Here is a 12,351-nt window from a genome sequence, read left to right as displayed (position 1 = left end):
GCACCAGTGACTTTACTTACCTGGTCAAGGCACCAGCAGAGGAATATAGAAGGAGTGTTGTGGTCCACCTTATGTGAGTAGTAGGTGTTTGATGGACTGCATCCTTTCTCCAGCATGAGTGTCGTGCAACCAGCAAAGGTCACCAGAGTGCACCTAATATCACTTTTTTTATGCATTTTCTCCCCTTTTCTCCCTTTTAGCGCGTCCAATTGCCCGATTGCATCATGCTTCCTCTCCACCAATGCCGATCCCTGCTCTGATTAAGGAGAACGAAGCTAACCCACACGTGGGCAGCATGCCGTATGCATCTTATCACCTGCACTTTGACGAGTGCAGTGCAGCTCAGTGTTGTGTACGGAGAGACACACCCTGAGAGCACTCTTTTCTCATCTCTGTGCAAGCGCCATCAATAAGCCAGCAGAGGTCGTAATTGCACCAGTCATGGGAGAGAGACCCCATCCGGCTTAGTCCCGCCCATATCTGAACAACAGGCCAATCGTTGTTCATGTGGCCGCTCAGCCTTAGAAGGCAGGCAGAGCTGAGATTCGATACGATGTATTCGAGATCCCGGCTCTGGTTCCAGCGTGTGTTTTTTTTACCGCTGCACCACCTGAGCGGCCTGCACCTAATATCACTTGCCCCTTAAATCAATATTTACATAATATGATGGATGACTTGTATTTGTGTCAACTGACTAAACACCAGTTAATTAATTAATGAAAGACGGCTGACAAAACCCATCAGTTGCTCGTTTTATTGCTCGTACCTCCTCTGCACCAAACTGATCCACAGAGTCGCAGTACACCTCACTGTCTGAATCACTGGCTACATGAAGAGCACTGCACACATCCACATTGTCATCTAGGAATATCACAAACAAACAAACAAACTCAGCATGGTAGAAATGCTAAATCTTTACATTATTACAGCATTTAACACACTTCTCCAGTAAAAATTTTTTTACTTTGGTAGAAGTACACAAATCTAGTGAAACCCTGTTAGAAGACCCTAAGAAAATGTAGTACAAGGAGCAGTGGGACAGTGGTAGCCATGTGTGTAAAATTTTGGGCTATAAGTCGGAAGATTGGGGGTTCAAATACAGGCTCTGCTATGCAGCCACTGTTGGGCCCTTGAGCAAGGCCCTTAACCCAGTCTGCTTCAGGGACGCCATACAATGGCTAACACTGTGCTCTGACCACAGCTTCCAAACAAGCTGGGATAAGCATATAATTTAATTATACTGTAAGTACAGAGAGAAGCCTTGATACTAAACCTGCACCTCCATGCATCTCAGGTCACTAAGGGTCCATTAATTTTAGGTTGAGAAGTCCTGCTTTAAATTCTGTTCCCTTGTAAAGGCAGTGTTGCCAAATAAAGCCAAAATAAAATAAAATAAAATAAAAAACTCATCCTGTTACCTTGTCCTGAATAATTAATAGTTTAGATGGGCTGATATTATTCAACCCCTTAAACTAAAAATAAATTTAAAAAAAAAACAGGTCTGGCATGAAGTGATTAGCTTCATTCGCTTCAAAATCAGCACCTGTTGGTTTGTTGCTAAATACATGAATAGGAAAGAGCTCGTTTTAAGCATTTTTTTCTCATATTTTTTCCTCTTATCTGCTCCTGTATTTAAGGGTTGCCACAGTGAATAAATTTTTCTAGATACCTCATAAGGCAAAGTTTTTACTCTGAAGGCAACCCTTCATGTCTTTTTTTTTTCTGGATTTGTCACCCTTCATCTCCCAATTTGATCATTTCCAACTTTTAATTGTAAATTTGCTGCTGTGTGCACAACCCCCCAGTCTGATCTTAGAGAGCCAGATCACCTCACCACTATGGGACAGTGGTAGTCTAGTGGGTAAAGCTTTGAGCTTTTAACCGAAATGTTGAGAGTTCAAATTCCAGCTCTGCCACTGTTAGGCCCTTAACCCTCTCTGCTCCAGGGGCGAAGTACAATTACTGCACTTTGACCCCAGCTTCCAAACGAGCTGGGATATGTGCAAAAAAGAATTTTATTGTACTGTACAACTATTTATGTATATTTGACAAATAAAGGCATTCTATTCTTTTCTTTTCCATTCTACACCCCCGCCCAACAAATGTCAATCTGTGGCCTCTTCTTATCACCTGCCAGAGTTTTTACACAGAGCCATAACGCGTACGGATAGTCTATGCGACTTCACCCCACCCACTCACACAGGCACCAATCACATATGGCAGTGGCAGCAAGAAGAGACCCCCAAACTTCCCCTCACTTAAACATGACCAGATATGTTTGTGTGGATAAATGTTGATTTACGATGAAAAATATAAAAACATTAAATACTTGTGTTCTGCATGACTAGTCCTTGGGGTCATGACAAGCTTTCAGTCATAATAAACATAATAAATGTCCTCTCCTAACAAAAACCCCTGCCAAACCATGTTTTTTGCACTTTGATGCTCTACCTGTAGTGTGATCATTGATGTGGTGGGTTGCTTCATCGTGCATGTCCTCGTGGTTTCCATTTAGAGTAGATTTGGTGTCGTGCCTCCCATTTGTCATGGGAGTGTGCCCTATACTTCCATTCAAAAGTCCTTTAGCTTTCCTTTTTGAAACCTTCTTCTTCTGAGCTGGGCCTGAAAACAAAACACGGGTTCTTTTAAACAGAATCACCTTTCCTGATTTTACTGCTACATTTTATGGCCAGACGTATGTTTACACCCCTCTTTATTACTGAAGACTTGTTTTTGGCAAGATGAAAATAATTTCATGTTCCAGCATGACCTCTGTGCACAAAGCCAGGTACAGAAAATCATGGTTTCAAGAGTTTGGTATGGAGGAACCATAGTGGCCTACATTAGGGTTTTTCAAACTTTTTTTCAAGCGACCCACATTTTGTCTATGGTTTTTACACTACCCAGGCAACACAAACATTGCATTTCTGTACAATCTGGTCTCACTGTGGTTTACAAGATATAACATTAAGCATCCACAATAGGGCTTTCATGTACAAATTTACTTAATTATTATTATTTTTCCTTGCAACCCATTTTTTTGGCAGGTGACCCACATAAGGGTCACGACCCAGGGTTTAAAAAATCCTGGTCCAAATAAAATAAAACATAATTGCAAGCCTTTGATTCTCGTCTAACGTCAGTGCTCTTTTGTCTGAATGGGCACATATCCCCACAGACAGAAAATTGGATGCTGTTACAGCTTCAAGTCCATATTCATACCCGCGGACTTGAAATTAGATGTTCAACAAGTTAAGGTTCAGGTGTCTACATACTTTTGGCCATTTAGTGTATCATACTGTACTTATACTTTCGTTTTCTTCCAGTCTACTCATTTCCAATTCTGTATAGTCCCCCTCCATCATGCGCCCAGTCGCCAACTGCTATTTATTACCTACCAGTGTTGGGTTCACACACAGAGATGCATCGTGTATGGAGAGCCATGCTAAGCTCCATGTGACTGTCTCCCATTGTACATCCAACCTTCCCTCCCTCAAACACGGCCAGCGTTTTTGTGTGGATGCCCAGCTCTGCCGAGATTTGACCTTGAGAGTTCAAGCACTCTGCATTGGTGTGCAGACTTCGCACCCAAACGCCATGTTTCCACTTCTATTATACGACTCACCTTTCTTCACCTGCTCAGTCTCTTCCTCTTTTTCATTCTCTTCATCACTTTCACAGTCATCATCTTCATCACCGTTATCCTGCTGTTCCTTAAGCTCGTATGTGTCAGTTTTCAGAACATCTGGTTGTTCAGGAGCATGGCTGTCCAGCGTGCCGTTCATTTGCATAGTTTTGATGATGCTCTTTGTGACGCCCTTTGAAGGTGCGGACATCATGCTGCCTAGGCCTGGACATCACACAGCACCACATCATCACCTTTAATCTGAGCTTCTGAGGTAAATGCAGTCACTAATCTTTGATGTCAATATATTTTAAGCTCAGGCCATAATCAATTACAATTAAAGACATTTAGTGCATTTATTCATTTTTATTTGTTGCATAATGTGTCACCCATGATTGTGCAAACCTACAAAGACAGCAGGTGTTTTCCTTACAACAGTACTAGAGAGGAACCAGTCCAGCTGCTGCAGTTCTTCTAAACCGAACCAGCACCTGGTCCATTTATATAGACTTATTTATTTATTTTTAGTAATCACTTTCTCCTTTCAGGGGTGCTCGGGAGGCGCAGTGAAGAATTACGCCAGCTCACCATCGCTGACATCCAGGTTTGAATCCCAGCAGGTGCTTTGGGCCAGTCAGGCGCCTACACAGACATAATGTCTGATAATTTGGGGTGGGGTTGGCCAAAGTCTCGTGATGGATTCGCACACTGTCCGGAGTGTAATCCTGCTTTGCACCCAGTGTTTCCAGTGAAACTGGACCCTCCATGACCAACCCGAATAAAAGATAATATGTAAAGAAACTCCTTTTTTAGCAAAAAAACACTGGAAGGTTACCTGCCAATCCCTGACAGAGCATCACAGACTTATGCATCAGCTCAATTCTACACACCTACAGACAGTTTAGAAGTAAATGTGAAGTGAATATATGCATTCATTCATTTTAATGTTGTACCACCACTTTATCCTGGTCAGGGTCAATGAAGCCACACATCCCAGACAATATGCTAATTCACCCCACTCAGACATAGCTTATCATGCCTGTATGTAGATGCCCAGTCGTCCATTAGCATCACTGGTGATTTGAACCCTGCATCCCAGAGGCAGTGGGCTACCAATATTTACCACTGTGCCACCCGAGTGCCTTGAATATACACCGTTCAGCCATAACATTAAAACCACCTCCTTGTTTCTACACACACTGTCCATTTTATCAGCTTCACTTACCATATAGAAGCGCTTTGTAGTTCTACAATTACTGAATGTAGTCCATCTGTTTCTCTACATACTTTTTTAAGCCAGTTTTCACCCTGTTCTTCAATGGTCAGGACCACCACAGGACCACTACAGAGTAGGTATTATTTAGGTGGTGGATCATTCTCAGCACTGCAGTGACACTGACATGGTGGTGGTGTGTTAGTGTGTGTTGTGCTGGTATGAGTGGATAAGACACAGCAACGCTGATGAAATTTTTAAACATCTCACTGTCAGATGAGCGATCGTCTCTGACTTTACATCTACAAGGTGGACCAACTAGGTAGGAGTGGACAGTGAGTGGACACAGTATTTAAAAACTCCAGCAGCGCTGCTGTGTCTGATCCACTCATACCAGCACAACACACACTAACACACCACCACCATGTCAGTGTCACTGCAGTGATGAGAATGATCCACCACCCAAATAATATCTGCTCTGTGGTGGTCTGTGGGGGTCCTGACGATTGAAGAACAGCACGAAAGGGGGCTAACAAAGGGATGGACTACAGTCAGTAATTGTAGAACTACAAAGTGCTTCTATATGGTAAGTGGAGCTGATAAAATGAACAGTGAGTGTAGAAACAAGGAGGTGGTTTTAATGTTATGGCTGATCAGTGTATGTACAGACTATATGGACAAAAGTATTGGGACTTATTTTAATTATTAAATTCATGTTTTTTAGCCACAACTATTATAACTCAATTACATAAAGGAATTATAGGCTTCCAACTTTGAGCAACAGTTTAGGGAAGGCCCTTTCCTGTTTCAGCATGACTGTGCCCATGTGCACAAAGCATGGTCTATAATAAAAGCTTGGTTTAAAAAAAGTCCAGCAGTCTGCACAGAGCTCTAACCTCGGCCCCATTGAACAGCTTTGGAATGAACTGATATAACACACAAATATTCTTTTGACTGAATGGGCACAAATTTCCACAGACATACTTCAAAGTCTTGTAAGAAGCCTTTATAGAAGAGTTATATTTATATGTATATATATATATATATATATATACAGTGTATCACAAAAGTGAGTACACCCCTCACATTTCTGCAAATATTTCATTATATCTTTTCATGGGACAACACTATAGACATGAAACTTGGATATAACTTAGAGTAGTCCGTGTACAACTTGTATAGCAGTGTAGATTTACTGTCTTCTGAAAATAACTCAACACACAGCCATTAATGTCTAAATGGCTGGCAACATAAGTGAGTACACCCCACAGTGAACATGTCCAAATTGTGCCCAAAGTGTCAATATTTTGTGTGACCACCATTATTATCCAGCACTGCCTTAACCCTCCTGGGCATGGAATTCACCAGAGCTGCACAGGTTGCTACTGGAATCCTCTTCCACTCCTCCATGATGACATCACGGAGCTGGTGGATGTTAGACACCTTGAACTCCTCCACCTTCCACTTGAGGATGCGCCACAGGTGCTCAATTGGGTTTAGTCCATCACCTTTACCTTCAGCTTCCTCAGCAAGGCAGTTGTCATCTTGGAGGTTGTGTTTGGGGTCGTTATCCTGTTGGAAAACTGCCATGAGGCCCAGTTTTCGAAGGGAGGGGATCATGCTCTGTTTCAGAATGTCACAGTCCATGTTGGAATTCATGTTTCCCTCAATGAACTGCAGCTCCCCAGTGCCAGCAACACTCATGCAGCCCAAGACCATGATGCTACCACCACCATGCTTGACTGTAGGCAAGATACAGTTGTCTTGGTACTTCTCACCAGGGCGCCGCCACACATGCTGGACACCATCTGAGCCAAACAAGTTTATCTTGGTCTCGTCAGACCACAGGGCATTCCAGTAATCCATGTTCTTGGACTGCTTGTCTTCAGCAAACTGTTTGCTGGCTTTCTTGTGCGTCAGCTTCCTTCTGGGATGACGACCATGCAAACCGAGTTGATGCAGTGTGCGGCGTATGGTCTGAGCACTGACAGGCTGACCTCCCACGTCTTCAACCTCTGCAGCAATGCTGGCAGCACTCATGTGTCTATTTTTTAAAGCCAACCTCTGGATACGACGCCGAACACGTGGACTCAACTTCTTTGGTCGACCCTGGCGAAGCCTGTTCCGAGTGGAACCTGTCCTGGAAAACCGCTGTATGACCTTGGCCACCATGCTGTAGCTCAGTTTCAGGGTGTTAGCAATCTTCTTATAGCCCAGACCATCTTTGTGGAGAGCAACAATTCTATTTCTCACATCCTCAGAGAGTTCTTTGCCATGAGGTGCCATGTTGAATATCCAGTGGCCAGCATGAGAGAATTGTACCCAAAACACCAAATTTAACAGCCCTGCTCCCCATTTACACCTGGGACCTTGACACATGACACCAGGGAGGGACAACGACACATATGGGCACAATTTGGACATGTTCACTGTGGGGTGTACTCACTTATGTTGCCAGCTATTTAGACATTAATGGCTGTGTGTTGAGTTATTTTCAGAAGACAGTAAATCTACACTGCTATACAAGCTGTACACTGACTACTCTAAGTTATATCCAAGTTTCATGTCTATAGTGTTGTCCCATGAAAAGATATAATGAAATATTTGCAGAAATGTGAGGGGTGTACTCACTTTTGTGATACACTGTATATATATATATATATATATATATATATATATATATATATATATATACAGGGGTTGGACAATGAAACTGAAACACCTGTCATTTTAGTGTGGGAGGTTTCATGGCTAAATTGGACCAGTCTGGTGGCCAATCTTCATTAATTGCACATTGCACCAGTAAGAGCAGAGTGTGAAGGTTCAATTAGCAGGGTAAGAGCACAGTTTTGCTCAAAATATTGCAATGCACACAACATTATGGGTGACATACCAGAGTTCAAAAGAGGACAAATTGTTGGTGCACGTCTTGCTGGCGCATCTGTGACCAAGACAGCAAGTCTTTGTGATGTATCAAGAGCCACGGTATCCAGGGTAATGTCAGCATACCACCAAGAAGGACAAACCACATCCAACAGGATTAACTGTGGACGCAAGAGGAAGCTGTCTGAAAGGGATGTTCGGGTGCTAACCCGGATTGTATCCAAAAAACATAAAACCACGGCTGCCCAAATCACGGCAGAATTAAATGTGCACCTCAACTCTCCTGTTTCCACCAGAACTGTCCGTCGGGAGCTCCACAGGGTCAATATACACGGCCGGGCTGCTATAGCCAAACCTTTGGTCACTCGTGCCAATGCCAAACGTCGGTTTCAATGGTGCAAGGAGCGCAAATCTTGGGCTGTGGACAATGTGAAACATGTATTGTTCTCTGATGAGTCCACCTTTACTGTTTTCCCCACATCCGGGAGAGTTACGGTGTGGAGAAGCCCCAAAGAAGCGTACCACCCAGACTGTTGCATGCCCAGAGTGAAGCATGGGGGTGGATCAGTGATGGTTTGGGCTGCCATATCATGGCATTCCCTTGGCCCAATACTTGTGCTAGATGGGCACGTCACTGCCAAGGACTACCGAACCATTCTGGAGGACCATGTGCATCCAATGGTTCAAACATTGTATCCTGAAGGTGGTGCCGTGTATCAGGATGACAATGCACCAATACACACAGCAAGACTGGTGAAAGATTGGTTTGATGAACATGAAAGTGAAGTTGAACATCTCCCATGGCCTGCACAGTCACCAGATCTAAATATTATTGAGCCACTTTGGGGTGTTTTGGAGAAACGTTTTCCTCCACCAGCATCACGTAGTGACCTGGCCACTATCCTGCAAGAAGAATGGCTTAAAATCCCTCTGACCACTGTGCAGGACTTGTATATGTCATTTCCAAGACGAATTGACGCTGTATTGGCCGCAAAAGGAGGCCCTACACCATACTAATAAATTATTGTGGTCTAAAACCAGGTGTTTCAGTTTCATTGTCCAACCCCTGTATATATATATATGTATATATATATAATATATATATATATTATATATATATATTATATACAGTGTATCACAAAAGTGAGTACACCCCTCACATTTCTGCAAATATTTAAGTATATCTTTTCATGGGACAACACTGACAAAATGACTTTTTGACACAATGAAAAGTAGTCTGTGTGCAGCTTATATAACAGTGTAAATTTATTCTTCCCTCAAAATAACTCAATATACAGCCATTAATGTCTAAACCACCGGCAACAAAAGTGAGTACACCCCTAAGAGACTACACCCCTAAATGTCCAAATTGAGCACTGCTTATCATTTTCCCTCCAAAATGTCATGTGATTTGTTAGTGTTACTAGGTCTCAGGTGTGCATAGGGAGCAGGTGTGTTCAATTTAGTAGTACAGCTCTCACACTCTCTCATACTGGTCACTGAAAGTTCCAACATGGCACCTCATGGCAAAGAACTCTCTGAGGATCTTAAAAGACGAATTGTTGCGCTACATGAAGATGGCCAAGGCTACAAGAAGATTGCCAACACCCTGAAACTGAGCTGCAGCACAGTGGCCAAGATCATCCAGCGTTTTAAAAGAGCAGGGTCCACTCAGAAAAGACCTCGCGTTGGTCGTCCAAAGAAGCTGAGTGCACGTGCTCAGCGTCACATCCAACTGCTGTCTTTGAAAGACAGGCGCAGGAGTGCTGTCAGCATTGCTGCAGAGATTGAAAAGGTGGGGGGTCAGCCTGTCAGTGCTCAGACCATACGCCGCACACTACATCAAATTGGTCTGCATGGCTGTCACCCAAGAAGGAAGCCTCTTCTGAAGTCTCTACACAAGAAAGCCCGCAAACAGTTTGCTGAAGACATGTCAACAAAGGACATGGATTACTGGAACCATGTCCTATGGTCTGATGAGACCAAGATTAATTTGTTTGGTTCAGATGGTCTCAAGCATGTGTGGTGGCAATCAGGTGAGGAGTACAAAGATAAGTGTGTCATGCCTACAGTCAAGCATGGTGGTGGGAATGCAATGGTCTGGGGCTGCATGAGTGCAGCAGGTGTTGGGGAGTTACATTTCATTGAGGGACACATGAACTCCAATATGTACTGTGAAATACTGAAGCAGAGCATGATCCCCTCCCTCCGGAAACTGGGTCGCAGGGCAGTGTTCCAGCATGATAATGACCCCAAACACACCTCTAAGACGACCACTGCTTTATTGAAGAGGCTGAGGGTAAAGGTGATGGACTGGCCAAGCATGTCTCCAGACCTAAACCCAATAGAACATCTTTGGGGCATCCTCAAGCGGAAGGTGGAGGAGCGCGAAGTCTCGAATATCCGCCAGCTCCGTGATGTCGTCATGGAGGAGTGGAAAAGCATTCCAGTGGCAACCTGTGAAGCTCTGGTAAACTCCATGCCCAGGAGAGTTAAGGCAGTTCTGGGAAATAATGGTGGCCACACAAAATATTGACACTTCAGGAACTTTTATTAAGGGGTGTACTCACTTTTGTTGCCGGTGGTTTAGACATTAATGGCTGTATATTGAGTTATTTTGAGGGAAGAATAAATTTACACTGTTATATAAGCTGCACACAGACTACTTTTCATTGTGTCAAAGTGTCATTTTGTCAGTGTTGTCCCATGAAAAGATATACTTAAATATCTGCAGAAATGTGAGGGGTGTACTCACTTTTGTGATACACTGTATATATTTATATATTGTTATAGCTGAAAATATCACATAGAGGTTACTCTATTATAATACCATTTGTTCAACAGGCTCATGGTCGGGTGTCCAAATACTTTTGGCCATATAGTGTATATACTAAAAGTATATAAAACAATAAAAAACATAGTGGTTGAACACTTTGACTGCATATAAATCACAAATTGTATTAAACTTTGGTATATCACATACACTCCCATTATTTATCCACAAGCATGAGCTACTCTAAGTAGAGCACATATACAAACCACTACTATAAACTACTATGGGATTTATGTGCAGAACTAGGAAGGAGGATCAGAAGAGGACTAAGCTACTACAAAACTTGCCTTCAAGTTGCCTAGCAAACTTTTCCAGACGGGCTGAGCAGCAAACCCAAAAAAGACATTTAAGTTAAAATACTAAAATAAGTAATGTGTAAAATAGCAAATACATGTTGACTTTTACGTCACATCCACATACACATAAAATTCTTTTCTTCTGGATTTTTTCCTCTTTAGCTTTCAATGTAGTTGTTCCCAATTTCCAACTGTGAATCTGTTGTTGCTTGTACCCTGACCTGAACAAGGAGAGCTGGATCACTACAGGACATACAGTATATTGGTTGGTTTTTCACACAAAGCCGTATCACATACAAAGAGTCATGCTAAGCTTCTTTACACAAGCACCTGGACCAGTCCCAGTAATCAAAAAAGAAGAGACCTTCCATCCCTCAGACATGACCAGTTGTTTTTGTGTGCCAGGAGCCATTATGACTTTGCTTTTAGTAAAGACAATGAGAATTGTGCTAAATCAATTATGCTGACCAGAATGATCCAGTGTGGCAACCCCTAAAATGCAGGAGCAGCCGAAACACAAAACACATATTAATGTATCAGTACAATGCTTCAAATATTAAGGTTCTTATAAGGAGTCTTACCAGTGGTCAGATCTGACACTTGACTGATCTTCTTCCTTTCATCTACAAGCTCATAGAAGGGCCCGATAATCTGAAGCAGCTGCTCCACCTCCTCCGTCATAGGCATGCTTTCTAATATCTGTAAACAAAATAAAATGTATAGAAAGTTTTTAGGGGGTGAACTATAGAAACAAAAATATCACAATACTCTAAATGTGTATTTTAATTGTTATGTGTTCAAGAACATTCAGTGGCCAATCTTGGGCATCTGTAAGCTGTAATGTGGAAGAAAGTCAGTTAGTGGATGGTGACACTAAACTATGTTGCAGTGAGGCAGTGGTTTCACATGTCTAGAGAAAGCACATGCCATCCTTACCCTCCCAGTCAGGTATCACAGTAGTCACACAGTAGGGAAGATTAGCAGTTGGGAAATGTCAATGGTTAATTGAGGGACACACAAAAAAATAATAATATAATAAAATAAGTAGGGGGAATAAAAATCCAAACTAAATAAATATTTAAATGTCCAAAAAATTTTTATTAGCGTAATTAACAGTGAAAATAATAAATGTGATAATAGCAAAGCCTTTTTTTAGCCCTGTTAATAGGGAATATAGTGGCCCCTTGAGTTCTGAACCGTTTACCATATGAACATTTTGGGTTACGAACGATCTTTTTCAACTTAACGAACAATACATTTCGGATTACGAACAGAAATTCGTGAAACACGTGACGTCATGAACAAGTTGACTTCGACTTTCTCTCTCTCTGTATTTATACAGTGAGCGGACATTCGGACAGCAGACTGTGTTTTCTTTATATTTTGTAAAATTCAATATTAAAATGTCCCCAAAGAAGGTGCAGAGGAAGTGCAGTGGTTGTATAATTACTCCTGCCAGTAGCTGTCACTGTGTATCAGACAGAGGGGACAGTGAGTGAGA

General features: G+C 42.4%; 1 protein-coding gene across 3 annotated transcripts in view; it reads right to left on the bottom strand.

Annotated features, from left to right (window-relative positions):
* Positions 1-12,351, bottom strand: part of acbd5a (acyl-CoA binding domain containing 5a) — a 40,246-nt gene that overhangs the window by 10,869 nt on the left and 17,026 nt on the right. For 2 of the 3 annotated variants that reach the window (XM_062991131.1, XM_062991132.1), the window contains exons 5-8: positions 11,432-11,549; positions 3,626-3,850; positions 2,452-2,622; positions 767-861 (exon numbers count right to left, since the gene is read on the bottom strand). In XM_062991131.1, coding sequence (XP_062847201.1) covers positions 767-861; positions 2,452-2,622; positions 3,626-3,850; positions 11,432-11,549 — 609 coding nt within the window. The remainder of the gene's footprint in view (positions 1-766; positions 862-2,451; positions 2,623-3,625; positions 3,851-11,431; positions 11,550-12,351) is intronic. The other variant, XM_062991133.1, reaches the window with a different exon arrangement.

The sequence above is a fragment of the Trichomycterus rosablanca genome, chromosome 3 (assembly GCF_030014385.1).
Source record: "Trichomycterus rosablanca isolate fTriRos1 chromosome 3, fTriRos1.hap1, whole genome shotgun sequence".
NCBI lineage: Eukaryota > Metazoa > Chordata > Actinopteri > Siluriformes > Trichomycteridae > Trichomycterus > Trichomycterus rosablanca.
This window is presented reverse-complemented; position numbering and strand designations above follow the sequence as displayed.